The 17,716-nt window shown below is 43.3% G+C and overlaps 1 protein-coding gene across 3 annotated transcripts in view; it reads right to left on the minus strand.

Annotated features, from left to right (window-relative positions):
- Positions 1-276: 276 nt before the first annotated feature.
- TMEM200C (transmembrane protein 200C) overlaps positions 277-17,716 on the minus strand; it is a 32,944-nt gene continuing 15,504 nt past the window's right edge. Inside the window, exons 1-3 of one of the 3 annotated variants that reach the window (XM_038393336.2) lie at positions 7,591-9,016; positions 5,356-5,460; positions 277-4,662 (exon numbers count right to left, since the gene is read on the minus strand). In XM_038393336.2, the coding sequence (XP_038249264.1) occupies positions 3,069-4,619 (1,551 nt within the window). In that variant the 5' untranslated portion in view covers positions 4,620-4,662; positions 5,356-5,460; positions 7,591-9,016 and the 3' untranslated portion in view covers positions 277-3,068. Of the gene's footprint in view, positions 4,663-5,355; positions 5,461-7,590; positions 9,017-17,716 lie in introns of those variants that run through there. The other 2 variants (XM_038393337.2, XM_038393339.2) reach the window with 2 other exon arrangements.

The raw sequence follows: 17,716 nt of genomic DNA on the forward strand, positions 1-17,716 counted from the left end.
TATCAGTCAATCTCAACTGACAGCATTAGGGATACTTTAATATTACCAGTATGAATGTTCACAGAAGGAACCTGCTGCTAGGAGTTAAGCTTATCCAATCAGAAAACAGAAACACTAAACCTTTGACCTACATTTCCATACATAACTAACTCGCTCAGCTTGAGTTTTGAACAAACTCTACAGAATGCAAAGTCTTTACATAAATTATCCCGTGAAAACCTGTAATTAGCAAATACATTTGCAAAAATCATAGGGATTCATGGACAATTTGCAAACTGGAAAAAAGGCTTCATCTGTTTATTAAATTAATTGCTACAAATTATTCACTCAGCTCTACTAGCCACTGAAGTGGAATTTCATTGATCAAGCTCAGTTCTGCATACAAACATTCTGTTGTTCAATATGTTCGGCAACCTAGGAGAAGTCTAAAACAGTACTTATTGAAAAGGGTGATCATTGAAATTGAGCAGCGCTATTTCAAAAGGCTTCCTGATTGTATTTTGACACATTTAACAGATTCTCAAATACAGGTAACAAATTTAATAATAATTTCAATGAAATAAAATACTCTCTCACGGTCTGACAAAAAGAAAAAAGCCCCCACACACTAGCCCAGCAATTTAAAAGTACTTTCCTTCTAATCAAATAAAAGGTTTGGGTCGCATCTTGTGTTATCTTTAAATAAAAGTGATTGTTATAGCTTAGATGGCTGGATAAACTTTTACTGAATGAAAATAGAAACAGTATATATAATATGATTTTTTTCAGGTTTATTTTTTAAAAAATCTGTTATTTTTCCACTATGGTCCCAACCCTGCAATGAGATTTGGTGGGTAGACTCTTGCTCTGCACCCATGTGGATTTGAACTGGCACCTTCCCAGACAGGATCAAAGCAAATCTCCATAACTGTGTATAACTAGCATCCCTCTCTCAGTGCCTGATTACCTTTTCCTGATATTTCATTAGATGTCTGCTGAAAATCATGGGAAAAAGCACAGAACAGAAATTTCCTTCTAACTGTCAGGCCAAATGTTGAGCCAGAAATAATCATGATGAAATCAATTCTGATTAAACTGCCTTCTAACACTGTTAAGCTGCCCACTCTATGCAGGGCCTAGACATGTTTGTTTGTTTATCTTTTTGTAAATAAAATTCATGTTCCAGCCTATGCACATAGTTTTAAAACATATTTTGGTCACTTCCACACTGGCTGGCTAAACAACATTAGATAGCAGTTTAACAAAAACAATGCTTAAACAAAGTTCATATGGATACTTTTCTTGGTTGCCATTGACAGTACATGAGGCTGTGATGCTTGTGCCTTTCTGTTGCAAAAGGGAACTTCATTTCCTCATTGGAAAATTGTAGAGCCTCAAGATGGCAGTCTCTTATCTATCTGATATTTTAAAAATTATTCATTTTTATATTTAGTAATTATTGTTGCTGTTCACTCTTCACAATCAAATGTAATGATCAGTATATTTATTATATTGTACCTATATTTAATTATTAGATATGTACTAAATACTAATCTATTATGGAAACCTTAATTGAGAGAGAAAACCAATGCACTACTTACATATCATAATGTTTAACTTCAATAACTCTGTGGTTAACATAATGAAACATCATATGCATATTAAATGTATATTTGAAATAGAAAATGTTGTTGGTATCTGAAATTGGGAGTTGAAAGAGATTTTTCTAGTTAATTAAGCAAATGCCAGTCTTATTGTAATTATTAAAGTTAAATAATTCCCAGTTACCAAATAGCTGTTTGATTCATGTATCATATATATAGTCCAACCATCAGGAAACATGGTATTTTACTCACTCAAGGTGAAATCCTGTCTCCATTGAAGTCAATGGCAAAACTCTGATATAATTCAATGGGGGCAGAATTTCACCCACAGAGTATAATAGGACTATTTGCATCCTGAAAGGTACGCATGTGCGTAAGTGTTTGCAAGACTGGAGCCTTAATTGTAGAAAAACTTATTCTTACATTGACTGTTCTTGGGGAAGTTGAAGATCTACAAAGTATGGGCCACTGTTTCTGAGATTAATGTATTACTTGTGAAAAATCAAATTTTAATGGAAGGTAAAACCTTACTCAATTTTTCTCTTTAGAATCTCGAAATCTCTGATTCCTTACCATCTTAAATTCCAATTAAACACGGGTTAGAAATAGAGGCAGAATCTGCTGCTTGTACTAAAGTGCAGTGTGCTCAGCTATTGAACCCAATATCTTTGTTTTGAAAATATTACTAAATTACTATTACCATGTCAAAAGCAACATAAACAAACCTTTGTCCTTTATACCTAATCTGTAATACTTAGTATTTTGATACAAAAGTCTTATTTGATCTGTAAGCACTATAGGGGGAGAACTGTTTTAAAATGATTAAACATTTTTATTTAAAAATGTGATTAATGCTATTAGTACATGTGTGATAACACTTAATAAAGTATCCTGTCTTATTAGGTCTCTAATTTAAGACTGTAACAGTTCCAATTAGATTATCAGAGCTTTGTCCAGCTCCACTCTCTCCTCCCTTGTCACCTTTCCAGATTTTAAAGAAATGCCTGTAAGAGTGTTCTTTGTGAAGATACTTCATCCATAAGGCCCTGCAAACTTTGAGTGATTTAACCAAAACAAAGGGGGAGAGCTCAGTTTGCTGAAGGAAAACCACCTTGCGCTGGAGCTAGGACAGGAGCTGGTGGTTTTGAAGCAGTTAGCGACAAACCAGCATCAGAGTACCCAAGGAAGGGGGGGGGGGGAAGAGGACTTAGAAATAAAAACTATGAAGTGTACAGTTACGTTGTCCAAAATTGTATTCTTTTGCTTCGAAGAACTTGCTGGACTATTGATGTTTAATACAATTTGGTTTGCATGGAACATACAATCACAATCGGACAGAAAGATTTTTTGTTTCGTGGTGTCATCCACAGGCATTTATTGAATGCAATTCAAGGATAACACAGTGCAGCTCTTTGGCTATTGACCGGGTCCCGTCCACAAGGAGGCAGAGGGCTTGCACGCTGCCCTGGTGCTTTCTCTGTTTGTTCAAACGCCCGTGCTTTCCCGTTCCCCATCCTCCAGCCCCGCCGGGGCGTGCGACCTGGAAATCATGAAGAGCTTCTCTTTATTTGTGTATTGTCTCTGGATTTGCCGAGGACGCTGCGCTGTTTCTTCGTTGCTGGCTCCCTCTAGGGGGCCGATCTCCCCTTTGGGGTCCTCCTCGCTGTCCTGGCTTTTACGGGCCGGAGTGTGGGCAACAGACTCCAAGGAGGTGGCTGCCTGCTCCGGGTGGGTGTAGCCCTTATTGCTGCCGGAGGGGTCAGGCTGGGAGCCTCTCCCCAGGCTGACCCCAGGCGGCGTGACGGGAGGCGAGCCGCCCAGATCCGGAGATCTGGAGTAGGTGGGAGAAGCCGCCTTGGCCGAAAGGCTGGTGGAGTCCAGCTCCCCGCTGCTAGCCCGAGTCTGAGCGGGGCCAGGGCAGAGGGGCCGCCGGGCGTCAGGCAGGCAGCTTGTGCTCTGGCGCCTCGGCACCCGCGTGTGCCGGCGCCCCCGCCCGGGCCCTAGGGGGCTGCCGCCGCCGAGCTCGCTCAGGCTCCGCTCCCACTCGCCCCGCGGCCGCCGCCAGCCGCAGCTCTCCCCGCCCGCCCCCTCGGCCTGGCCCAGCGGCAGCAGCGGGAAGGCGCTGAGCGAGGAGCCCACCAGCGAGCTGGCGGCGCTGCGCCGGCCCCAGCCGGGCGCGGGGCCGCAGGGCGGGGTGGCGGCGCCCAGCGCGGCCCGCTCCCGGGGGATGCTGTAGACGGCCTCGGCCAGGCTGCAGAAGGAGGAGCGGCGGGGCGCCGGGGGCCAGGAGCTCTGGGCCAGCCTGGCCGCGGCGCCCAAGGCTTCCCCCCCGCCGCCCAGCCCCCGGGCCTGCTGCACGTAGCTGACGAAGCCATTGAGCGGGGCGGCGGCCGGGCCCCCGCCCTCCTTGGCCCGCAGGCCGTGCGCGTCGATGACGGTGGAGTAGAGGTCCCGCAGGTTGATGATCTTGGTCTTGCGGTCGCGGTTCTCGTGCAGCACCGCGTTGGCGCAGATGAAGAGGAAGATGCCGATGCCCATGATCAGGGGGCCCAGCACCTTGAGCTTGTCCGAGTGCAGGTAGCCCGAGAAGAGCTGGAAGAGGAAACCCACCGAGGAAGGGGCCGGCGCGGCGCGGGGGGGCCCCCGGCTGCTGCTGGAGGAGGAGGCGTTGGCTCCGGGGGTGTCCGGGGGGGATCCCCCTTGCGCCCCCGCCGGGCCCCCGCTGGAGCGGTTTTTGGTGGCGCCGCCCTGCGCGGGCAGGTGCTTGCTCCCCCCGAAGCTGCCCTCCCGGTAGACGGGGCTGGCTTTGGGCCAGTAGCCCACCACGGCCAAGGCGATGCCCACCAGCAGCACCAGGATGCCGCAGAGGGCGAGGAGCCCCGAGGGGGAGCACAGCTTCAGCTTGCCCTTCACCACCACCACGTCGTTCTTGCGCTTCTTTTTGGCTTTGCGTTTGCGTCTGGGGGCCTGGCTTTGGGGTCGCAGGGGGTCCTGTTTCCTGGCCGAGATCCTCAGGAGGCCTCCAGTGGCGATCATGGCTGGCTACCCGGGGCACTGCTCCCTAGAGCGGCTCCAGCTCCTGCAGCAAAAGGGAGAGAAGAGGGTGAGGGCCGGGGACAGAGCTGCAGGAGCAGCTCAATAGATGCCTCACCAAATGCCCGTGCTTTAACACAGCCAGGGAAATCCGTATTTAGCTAAAGTCCTGACAAGCAGGGTCTCAGCCACTAACAAGCTGGGACCTCTTAGGCATCCAGACAGCCAAGATAGCAACGTTAAGTAACCTGGGAAAGGAAGCAGCCATGTGTCCCTCCCATGACGTTGCTCAGTTCACTCTTTGCAAACAGCGAGCTGATTTCTAGACTCCAAAGGAGTTAAGGAAAGAGTCGTGTCACCAGTGCAAACAAACAGAAGATCATCCGTGCTGGGTAGAGAATGAGTCTGCAGGGCAGCCTGCTCCTGTCGTTGAAGAAGCTGCTGAGATTTTTCCTGGGCCCTGTTCTTCTAATGGGGTCAAAGGGTGACATTGCACAGTGCAGGGGGTTGGTGTTCGCGGAAGTATCACGCAGACGCCAGTGTCTTTTAGTGGTCTGGATATTTTGGAAATAAAACCAGACGGGCAACCCGAATTGTTTGATGGATGTCACTGATTGTATTACACTGCTTAAACATTGCTGGGGGATTTTAACCGATTACGTACTTTTTGTGCCAGTGAATGGGAAATTAATTACTGGAAATACAGAAGGGAAGCGTTTGAATACCCAGATAATAGTACCTTTTGGAAGCTTCTTCCAGATCATTTCCTTCGTATTTTAGCAGCAGTGATCTAGAAACCCATCCTCTTCTGCTTACGGTATGGGTACATCATCTGGACAGCTGCCTGATTTGGAAACATGGATGATGTTCAAAGTAACTGGTTATGTAACAGCAATGATTGCCCCTCCCCCTCCATGTTAAAATATAGCGGGTATATAAAGATAGTATGTCAAATTTTATTAAAGAGAGAATCACCATGAAAAAAAGATAATGCGTCGGGAAACTGGCATATGACATATCATTCGTTACTTTATTTACTGTATAATCAGGATTCATCATCTGAGTATTCAAATGGCTGGGAGACAACTAAGTATGAACAATTCACACGATATTGCAAACCGTTCAGGGAAGCTTTGATATGCTGAAGAAGGGCTTTTCTCTCATTTTGGTGAAGCGTCGAAAATAATTTCCAGGAAGGAAATATGACAGCAATCAATACAACATGCTTCATAAAGTTACATTCCTTGCCTTGAAAGCTGGTTAATAGCATCTAAAGTGATTCCTCCCCCTCCCCTCCACCCAGCTTCTTCTAAATTTCGTTTCTATCCTATTCCCAAATAGCCCCGGAGTCGACAGTTTTGCGTTCCATTTGTTCTGAATGTATTTTCCCATAAAATAATACTGAGGGCACTGTTTTGAGAGAACCTACAATATGGCTGGGAGTAATTTAACAATGAATGGAGTCTTGTCTCCTCTTTCCTATTGTCAGACCATGTATTTGCTTTTTTTTTTTTTAATAGAATGGTTTGGTGCACAAGTGTAATTATCCAAGCATGATTTCTTTTTAAGTGGTGGCTTAGTTTGTGATCTGATACTCTCCACTACACCACTAGACAAGATGCTGTCTCAGTTAAGATGGAAAACCAGATGGCAATCAGACCTGCACAACGTTTGCAATCAATATTGCCTTGACACTTCCTTTCTGAATACGCAGAAACAAGGGTGGATGCGTGGGAGGGTGTGTTTCTTTTAAACCACCAACTATTATTAATTATTGTATTATTAGAAAACAGCGAAAGTCAAACAGACGAAAGACACGGTATACAATCACATTCCATATAAACTGGATATGGGATGTAATCATTAACAAACTGATACTTATGTCATAGTGAGCACTATTTAAATAATCCCCAGAGGATATGTCATGTTTTAACCCGGATCTCAATGACTATTTTAAGGATGCTTTGCTAAAACCGAATAGAATTGTTAATCTCACTCAGTCACAGGTATTAAAACGTACGTGGTGGTGGCTGGATTAACACTTTGTTTCCTGGACACTAATAACTGAGGTTAAGATAAGGAGTACCCGTGGCACCTTAGAGACTAACAACGGGTACTCCTTTTCTTTTTGCGAATACAGACTAACACGGCTGCTACTCTGAAACCTGAGGTTAAGATGCTCGCTTATCTGTTATTGACCAATACAAGATTTTGTGTTGCTTCAGCTATTTGTAGAAAATGGAAGAATACTCTCAGTTTAGAGGGAAATGAATTATTTGAAAGGATGTCAATTTGCAGCCATTGACCATTTGCTCGACATCACTTAGGACACTTTCTAGCATGCTGCAATAGATTTTGCAACGTTTACTAGGGACTAAAAATGTTGTGGCTGACATGCTTGGCAGTATTTCTTTATCCATAACGGAGTTAGCAAAGTTGCCAGTTTACACTGGGTTTAGTTTCGATGCAGTTTCCAGTATATATACCTGGCTGGCTGGCAGTATGTCTAACAATGAAGCTGCCTGTTAATGAGATAGGTCTGTAGCTATTGATTGAGTACCGCTCGCCAGGTGGTCTGCCAGGTCTTTGAACTTTTGGTTGCTTCTACTAATGAAGGCTCAGGGCGTGTGCAAAATCCTCCAAGGGTCTCTAGGCCGGCTGGGCACCTAAGCCACGACCAAAGACGTGAATTCATTTGACAACCAGCCAACAGCCCTTTGTACATTTCCCACCCCGGCCCCCGTTTTATAACCACATCAGCACGATGGACTATTTTTGTCGCCTCCAGGAAAGTAATGGGGCCATTCCGTGCTGAACTGCTGCCCCTGGATTTCACCCAAGGCAGAGAAAACACACGTGAAAATCGACTCCCCCCCCACCATCCCACTCCCCGACCAGACTAGGTTGCAAAAAACCCTTCGGGATCGTGGGCGAAATTATTGCTCAAAATGGCAGCAAGTCTAACCTCACTTACCCAGGAAGACTGGGCGGGGAGGGAATCAAAGCTGGCAGCGAGGAGCTCAGGCACCATAAAGAAACCATGGAGAAACTTTCCAGCCCGAGTGGACATCTCAGCGCAAACACAGCCCCTGCAGATCCGTAATCTCGCCCTGGCTCATAATCCCAGCCGGGAAGGCGGGAGGGATGGACCCGATCTCGTCAGCCCCCTCGGAGCCCCCGGCCAGAGCCATTCCAAGGAGTTGCCTAGAAGTGCTGAGCCTTCTCCATCCGTCATCCTTCCCTGCTTTTGTTCGTGGCCCCTGCCCGATGCAGCCTCCTCCTCCGGTCTGAGGCGGTGGCGGCGGCTAGTTGCTTTGCCAGCCTGGGGGACTTGCTGCTTTCTGCAGCCGCGGCTCTCGAGCGGTGCTCCGGCAGCCGCCGCGGTGGCGGCCGGACTCGGGGCTGTTGCTAGGAAACAGGAGCCATGACACAGGGAAATCGCTGCAGGATGGCAATCCTTACCCTCCTAACTCGCCTCTTTAGGAACAGCCCCCTGCCTCCCAGGGCTGCCGCCGTGCGCCCCTGCGAGTACCAAGGTGAGCCCGCCGGGCCCCAGCCCTTCCCCTGGCCGCCAGGAGCAACCCTGGCGCGCTCTGCAGCCAGCCCCGCGGAGGGTCCCCGCGGGCTCGCTCTCTGCGTCCTGCGCTCTCTTTGCAGAGCTACCTGTCTGATCGACGTGGTCGTAGGGGAGATTAAAGGCAGGCAGACCCTGGTTCCTTCGCTTCCTTCCCGTCACATATTCCCGCTGGCTCTTTGAGAGAAAGCAGGGAAGCACCCAATGCATCATTTGTTTAACAAGTGCTTCCATCGTTCTGCGAACTTTTTTTTTTTTTGGTCTGAAGCGTGGCTGAGCACAGTTGGTTTGAGGTGTATTCTCTTCTCCTCACTGACCTGCCAATCTCTTGTCAACAGCGATCTCTTGGTCAGTCTCCGGCTGAGGGAGACCCTGTCTGATTTTTTTCGCCTTACTCCTGATGCATCTCAATTCTTTGGGCTTCCTCGCTGAGCAGCAAGCAGGGGGAAAAGTGGGAGGATTTTTGTCTTTGTTCTCTAGAAATAATATCCAAGTCACTTTGCGGTCATTTCTCCCTTCCTGTGCTCTCACCTAGTGTATGCAAAACAGAAGAGAGATGGTGTTTTCAAGATGAAACGATTCTGTTTGAAAAGGGGAAACACCAGATGCGGGGAGATCAAGAGGATTTCTTTTTTTTTTTTAATCTGAGGAGTGATCCAAGAAATAGATGAAAAGAGGGAGAATGCAAAAAAGAAAGAAAGCAACAAACTGATGGCCAAGATATGAGATCTGGCCTTTATAGATACTGGGATAAAAAATTCAGCTTTGAGTGACTTTGGGAAGATGCTTGTTAAACTAAAGATATACAAAGCTGTGTGACTGAAGGCCACAGTGTCTTACTGAAGTGTTTCTCTTACACCTACCATGAGGTAATAGACTCATGGGTGATTGCATTGGGTGTAAATCAGGGGAGAACTTGGTCTTTATTTGATGGCCACCACAAGCTATAAAGGCAGGTTAAACAAAACAGCCACCTGAATGTGGAAGTCTTGATGTTTAATTGGGATTTCACTGCTTTTTTATCGGGCAGAGTTTCTGGAATAGAGAGACTGCACTTGCCTGTTTGTAAAAGTAGCCCTGGACTCCTATTCAAGCTAAAGAGGATTCTGGCCTCTGATCACACAGTCCTTTCTCCTCCACCTATGCTTGATCTATTGGGAGGCATGAATGTGCTGCGTTCAACTAACCGCAAGTCTCCGAGGGACAATAAAGGGAAAGTTTTGAATCTGAAACTGGGATTTTAAAAATATAGGGCTCTACACGGAATGGAAGAATTGTAGGGAGAGGTTTTCTGCAGGTTTTTGCTATTAAATACTTTTGACCCATCTATCATTGCCTGATTTGAGAACAAACAAATCCCAAAGGGGCATACTTCCAATATGCATTTTAATCTCTGCTGAAAGCTGTATTGTCAAAATGGCTTGGGCACAGTTTCTCTAGTACACATCAAACTTTTCCTTCTGAAACAGGGTCTAAATTTAAGATTTAGTATTCGAGGACAACTTTTCAACCTGCGCTTTGAACTGTTTAATTGAATCTGAGTCTTCTGACATTCAGTAATTTGCTTTGTGTTCGACCCAGGATATCAGCGGAAACCAACCATATCACATCCGTTTCCACTGGAGACCTGTATCACATCAATAATGCAGCATCACCAGACTCTCCCTGAAGAGCCCCTGAGATAAAGAGAGAAAGACAGAGGTTTTACAGGAAACAGAGACCCTTTTCCTACCTGAGTCACTTGTTCTATTTCAGTCAAACAAACCATTTTATTTATACCTTCCTCAAATAGCTTCAAAAGTTTTGAGTCAGTAGGCCATCTCCTTGATACTCAGGGGTTTCAAAACATACAAAACAAAGGGCATCATAGTCCAGTCCAGGTATTGCGAAAAGAAAGGCAGCTAAGCTCTTGACGACAACGACAACAACAACAATATAATAAAGATGATAAAGTGTTACCATAATATAAAGACAGAGACGAGCTGTATAATCACAAGACTTGGACTTTGATCTCACATTATATAAAGATCATCCCTATAATCACAGACCTGACTCCTTATAGCAAGTCACAATGCTGAGTTGTATATCATTAAACTTCTGTGCCTTATTGTTTCCTAAGAAACTTATTGAAAACTGATCAAACATTTACTATTCCATTTTCTTATTTGATAGGGAGCTTTGGGGATGGTTGCTTTTATACTCCCACAGGTGATGGGTGGAGGTGGAAGGGAGCTTTTCTATTGATTTGGTTTACTATTTGGCTGAATGATTTTGTAATTGTCTGTGTAATGTTTATACTGATTGCTTACTGCTGCTAGCAGGCCTCATTTATGTGTTATCCATATATGATTATTTAATGCTTCTGGGTGTTTATTAATGCTTATTATGTTATGAGACTAATTCATTGTCAAGAAACCTAGAGCCTTTAGTATGGGTATAGTTTATTGTACAAGTCTAAATAAATAACCCCCCCAAGGTATAGCTAAAATAAGAAGCAGAAAAAAAATAGCAAAAAAATTCTGTAACTTTACTTACCTAGGAAAAATACAACTCTTGGGACTACATGGTTGGTTATCAAATATGTTTGGATTAATTCAGATATCTAAAGCCCACTATTTCAGATAATCTAACACTATGAAGCATTGACAGTGACTCCACGGTTAAGATTGCATTGGGATTTGCACATAAAGCAGAACTTCTGATTTATACGTTAATACATGTATTTTTTCTTGATATTTGGCACAATAATTCTTCAAAGGGCAATTGCATTTTTAATGTAGTTTTTGCACAGGAAATGTGTAAAAATATTCACTCTTTGAAATTTTTCATATATCCCTCCCATTTCTTTGCATTCCTTTAACTTAACGCAGATGCGTATGTATATATATTTGCATTGAGGTAACACATATGGTCTCCAGTCATGGATCAAGATCTCATTGTGCCAGGCACTGTACAAAGACATACTAAAGAGTTGGTACCTGCCTTAAAGTGCTTTACAATCTAAGTATGAGATGAATGTTAAAATAAAAAGATAGAATGAAGAGAGAACTTTAAACAGGCTTCAGCTTTCCCCAAAGTAACTCATCCTTACAATCTCTCAGAGACAGATTAAATAGTGGACCCCCTCCTTGACAGTTGGAGGATCATTCCCAGCTCAAACCGTGGCCTGCCACCCTAGCAGAGTGCTAGCTGTACAGGAAGGATGGCCACTTATCTGGGATGAAACTCTGGGTTGCTTCTAGCCACATCACTTGTTCTCACTTAAAAGCTCACTTTAGTTTTAAATTTAATCTATAGTATATTTGTTACATGCACTGTAAAATAAGACTATCCATTGTGTCCACACTTTTTAAAAATATATTAAAAAACCAGTTGAGAGTATTTATTGTTGGAATCTAAGGCCTTGTCTACACTGGAAAGTTTTCCCAGTTATAGTTACATAGCTATACCAGTATAGTTATAATCATATAACCCCCCATGTGCACACTCTAATTCTAGTATAAAAGTGGCTTTTTCGGTTTAGCTTAAATCACTTCCCAAGTTATATAAGATGAACAACAAGACCAACAACAACAAAGGAAAAAGAGGAACCCCTACCGGAATAAGAGTGTCGACATGGGAGTTGTACTGAAATACTGGTTTAAATTCACACCTTAAGTTATATAGAAAAAACCTTCCTAGGTAGACAAGGCCTAAGATAAATGGTGAGACAGAAAGTGCATACTAGGGGGGAGTGTGGTATGATGAATATTATCACAAACTAATGATGATCTGGTGGCTCAAATACAAAGGAGCAAAGCAGAACTATCAGTGAGTTATATAAATTCATCCTCACAGAAAATATATGTGAAAGCCCTCATTGTACATTATGCCCTCATAGGACTTATCTGAAGCATTTAGAATCAGATTTCAGAGTAGCAGCCATGTTAGTCTGTATTCGCAAAAAAGAAAAGGAGTACTTGTGGCACCTTAGAGACTAACAAATTTATTAAACTAATAAATTTGTTAGTCTCTAGGGTGCCACAAGTATTCCTTTTCTATTTAGAATCAGAGGTAACTTTACTTTTCATTGTCTAGGAAGCCTTAGGATAATTCACTGAGAGCTAATGGCAATTTACATATCTGTTCTTTCAAAATAAATTATGGCTCAGATGCATACTGCTGGTAATGCTCTGCAGGATGAAAGAAATGCACAGCCATGAAATCTGGCTATTGAAAAGTAAAGTCACTTAACATTTTAAGATGGACAGGCTTTTGCAGTAAGAGTGAAGGAGCTACTGATCTATCTCCCTTTCGTTTTCATTGAAATTCACTGTAAATAGATGCTGATTTTTTGAGGCATGTAGTGACACCTAGCACAATCTGTATATTTCTGAAATTGACATTCTGCTGAAAGCTTTAAGTGAAAGGACTGACTGTTAAAAGCTCCTGGGTCAGTTGTCAGATAGAGCAGGAAGGTCACATCCCGGGATTAGAAACAGCATTCAGGGCATGTGTCATTCAGTTTCTTTTAAGTGTCGTACACTTGACTTTTCAGCTTGTATAGAAAGCTGGAAGGACTTTTCCAGCCATGTTAATCATTTTGATCTGTTGGCCCTAAACAACAGAACTGCAAATTCCCTTTTCAGTGCCTTGTAACTCATTAACTCATTGTACACACACACACACAGTATAATCCTGACTATTAGAATACCCACAACCCTCCCCCCCGCCCACACACAAATCTAGAACTAAAATGACATTAGCCAAACACTGTGATCCCTTCTTTTTGTATGCCCTCCCCCAGCCCAATTCTAATTGGGCCCCAATACCATTATCTAAGTAATAATAATAATGAATAACTATTGAAAGCTCCCTTTTAACGAATGCTTGTGTATGGTCTTGTTTTATTAACGTTAGATTTAGTGACTCATTAGTACCCAAACATAATTTTTGTTGCCCACATTTGGATGGTTGGGACTGTTGCTCCAACCCCTCAGACAGAGACAAACACCTACAAGATCTCTATCATGCATTCCTACAACTACAATACCCACCTGCTGAAGTGAAGAAACAGATTGACAGAGCCAGAAGAGTACCCAGAAGTCACCTACTACAGGACAGGCCCAACAAAGAAAACAACAGAACGCCACTAGCCATCACCTTCAGCCCCCAACTAAAACCTCTCCAACGCATCATCAAGGATCTACAACCTATCCTGAAGGACGACCCATCACTCTCACAGATCTTGGGAGACAGACCAGTCCTTGCTTACAGACAGCCCCCCAATCTGAAGCAAATACTCACCAGCAACCACACACCACACAACAGAACCACTAACCCAGGAACCTATCCTTGCAACAAAGCCCGTTGCCAACTCTGTCCACATATCTATTCAGGGGATACCATCATAGGGCCTAATCACATCAGCCACACTATCAGAGGCTCGTTCACCTGCGCATCTACCAATGTGATATATGCCATCATGTGCCAGCAATGCCCCTCTGCCATGTACATTGGCCAAACTGGACAGTCTCTACGTAAAAGAATGAATGGACATAAATCAGACGTCAAGAATTATAACATTCAAAAACCAGTTGGAGAACACTTCAATCTCTCTGGTCACTCGATCACAGATCTTAGAGTGGCTATACTTCAACAAAAAAGCTTCAAAAACAGACTCCAACGAGAGACTGCTGAATTGGAATTAATTTGCAAACTGGATACAATTAACTTAGGCTTGAATAGAGACTGGGAATGGATGAGTCATTACACAAAGTAAAACTATTTCCCCATGGTATTTCTCCCTCCCACCCCACCCCCCACTGTTCCTCTGATATTCTTGTTAACTGCTGGAATTAGCCGACCTTGCTTGTCACCATGAAAGGTTTTCCTCCTTTCCCCCCCCTGCTGCTGGTGATGTGATCACTCTCCTTACAGTGTGTATGATAAACCCATTGTTTCATGTTCTCTGTGTGTGTGTATATAAATCTCTCCTCTGTTTTTTCCACCAAATGCATCCGATGAAGTGAGCTGTAGCTCACGAAAGCTTATGCTCTAATAAATTTGTTAGTCTCTAAGGTGCCACCGGTACTCCTTTTCTTTTTATAATGAACATGTGTTTCATAAAATCAATAAATCATGGATAGCTGGTTTTATCTTTTAAACTCACAAGTAATCTTTTGAAGTCTGTGGGGTTATGCTTGCTTATGAAAGTGGTGATGCCAAAGTATGTTCAATTGAGTTTTGGAAAATGAAAGTGATGTTAAAATAACATGCATGTCCAAGCTCTTGCCATAGAAGGAGAATATTAGAGTGCTGCAGTAACATATATGTCACATGCTCTTTTTTTCCCTAGCAGAACTGATGCTAGGAATTTTTTTGCTCTTGATAATTTAATGTAGCTCTGCAGAATTCTATTTATCTAGATTAAAAAAAAATCTGTCGCTAACAGCACCGTACATGAATTTTTCAACAAGGAGAGGTGTATGACTCTTATCCACATCACTCAGCGTAACTACTGACATCAAAAGGGTTTTGGTGAGCAAATGAGAACACTGCTTAATCATGAAGTGCTAAATGTTGTATCTTGAGGCGATCTTCCTTAACAAACTGTATGTAAAGTTGTGAAAGAATTTGGTCAAGTTAGTCAAACTACAGTAACACAGGAGTGTAGCTGGGAAAGGCTGGCTAGGCAGCTGATGTAGGGTGTCCACATTCACAATTTTAAAGGGACAGTCCCGATTTTTGAGTTTTTTTCTTATATAGGCTCCTATTACCTCCCATCACCTGTCCCGATGTTTCACACTTGCTGTCTGGTCACCCTAGATTGATGTGCTATGACCGTTGTTTATTACATTAATCTGTATTATTTTACTGGTTTCAGAGTAGCAGCCGTGTTAGTCTGTATTCGCAAAAAGAAAAGGAGTACCGGTGGCACCTTAGAGACTAACAAATTTATTAGAGCATAAGCTTTCGTGAGCTACAGCTCACTTCGGGAATGCATCCGATGAAGTGAGCTGTAGCTCATGAAAGCTTATGCTCTAATAAATTTGTTAGTCTCTAAGGTGCCACCGGTACTCCTTTTCTTTTTATTATTTTACTGTTACTGTATGAGTTCCCTTTTGTGTTTTGAGTTTGTTTATTGCAAACATCTATTGTCTCTCATCGTATGCTTAGATTGTAAACGATTTGGGACAAGTTCCCGTATGAGTTCCCTGTTTGTTTATTGCAAACATCTATTGTCTCTCATCGTATGCTTAGATTGTAAACGATTTGGGACAAGGGCTATGTACAGTGCCTGTGTAACAGGGTAGCCTGGCCCCTTAACTGATATTGGGCTCAGGTCTCCTGTTCCAGTCTTGGTGTGCCCTCATTTGGTGTAATGAGGAAGGGCAGGGCTGCTCCTGGGAGCTATAAATGAGAGCGGGCCCAAAGGTAAGAGAGAACGTAGAATCGAGAGGTGGGGGAGAAGATCTGAGGGTGTCTAGAGAAGTAGAGAGAGCTCAGAAGAAAAGCAGAGCTTGGCTGAAAACTTTAGGGAGTGGATGCCCCTGAAGGAAGGAGCAGTAAGAGTTCCCTAGTTGAGCAGTGGAACTCTAGCAGGTGGGCAAAAGCTGAAGGCGGTCAGGGGTCACCTACAAACTTCCCCAGGCCAGACAGCCATGACTGGAGAGTACTGAAGGCTAAGATCCACAGAGGGAGATGCCTGCTGGCTCTCTGAACTGGAAGGCCAGAGAGGGCTAAAGGCTGGGGAATGATGGAGGAGTGAGCCCACTGATGTCTCTGGGATAGAGATGGAATTATATCTGAGAAGGAAGCAGGGAAGAGAAGCATCCCGGCTAGATGGGCTAGGGGGAGGTATGGTGAGAGATCCTGGAAACAGACTGGAGAGTCAAAGTGGGGGTGAGAGTCTGGAGTTGTATTTGGTGTGTTGATGGACTATTGGGACTTGAAGGATTGAATGTACTCTTTGCACTGTGCTGAGAATTCTGGATTATGGTTGTGGGACTCCTGTAATAAATTAACCCTGTAAAAGGCTATTTATATTTGGAAAGTTTGTGTGGAGTTACTGGGGACCCCGGAAGAGGAAAATTGAGGCAGGCCAGCTTGTTGGGCCACCATGAGACAATGAGGGGTTCCTCAGGTGGTGACCTGAACTTTTACAACCTACCACAGTGGGGCCTCAGTTCTTGAGTGGGGTGTCTAGGTACTACCAGAATACAATAAATAATAGTAATAATTATAATGACAAATGAAAGGTGATCTGTGCAACCAATAAAAGCATGTTGTGCAGAGAGTATAGACTGTGTAGACTGTAACCTCTTTTATCAGCCCAAGGAATAAGACAATAGATGCATCATCATCTTTAAAATAAGTGTGTTGTCAGATCAGCATTCGTTGTGTTCTTGTGCATTTTTATATAGGTGTTTATGCTCTTAAGTTCTTAAAAGAGTAATTTAGCATTATAAAAATGGCATTATTAAAATATGATAATGATGTGCTATTAAGATTGGTCAGCCCAATATTTTGATCTGTATTTGTGTCTTTTTCAGAATCTCAGCCATTCCACCAAGGCTGCCAGTTATTGTGCTGAATTTTTTGTTGTTGTTTTTTGTGATGTGGACACCCTCCTGCCCACTAGAAACTGGATCAAGACCACAAACTCACATAACAGTAATAACATGGCAACAATTTTTAGTGAATACTAATTCTGTTTACTGATAGATAATAAATGCCACCCTAGTGCTCAAAGGCTCCATATTGCATTACCAGTTGTCTGAGACATACAAAGGTCAGAAAGACAAGGCCAGATCCATGATCCAATTTCAGCACTGTAAAGGAGCTGGGAATATGCTTTCCTGGGGCAGCTCAGGAATCACTGGACTTGTAGAGCTCTATGCCACTCCTTCACAGCCTCCTCAGGATAGGGGGCATGTTGCAGGGTCATCAAGAGCATGGCTGAGGGGAAGTGTAAAAGTGTATCTTAAGTGACCAAAGTCTAACAAACATAAACAAAAGTTCTCCTCATAACCTAATAGCCAACAATCAAACTTGCTTTAACTCAAGATATATTTACCAAATAATGGGCCATAGCTGGTGAATGCTAAAATGAATAAACAATTAAATCATTTTCAGAATTAGTGAATATTGTAATTAAGCTGTATGCCACTTAATTAAAAACAATGAAGATGTTCTACAACACTTCAGATCAAGGGGGTGACCATTATTTCTTTGGAATTCATGATATACACACGTGATTGTAATTTGTTTTTTTAATATAACTGCAGTGAGTAATTCCTTTCTAGTGAAGCATTAGTCAAATGCCCAGTATTGTATAATTCTTCTAATTCGATTTCTAGCCTTTGTAGTATTAAGTTATACTGCTGACCCTGATTTAAATAAATACATAAATATAGCTCTGTGGATTTCTAATCTGTATAGATATATCTGAATGGGATTTATGGAAGTCTACAGACATACAGTAAACTCTATTTTTGTCCACATTAGGGCACATTCACAGCAGTAAATCACCAGAAGTAGTTAT

Source organism: Dermochelys coriacea, chromosome 2 (genome assembly GCF_009764565.3).
Source record: "Dermochelys coriacea isolate rDerCor1 chromosome 2, rDerCor1.pri.v4, whole genome shotgun sequence".
In the NCBI taxonomy this organism is placed as follows: domain Eukaryota; kingdom Metazoa; phylum Chordata; order Testudines; family Dermochelyidae; genus Dermochelys; species Dermochelys coriacea.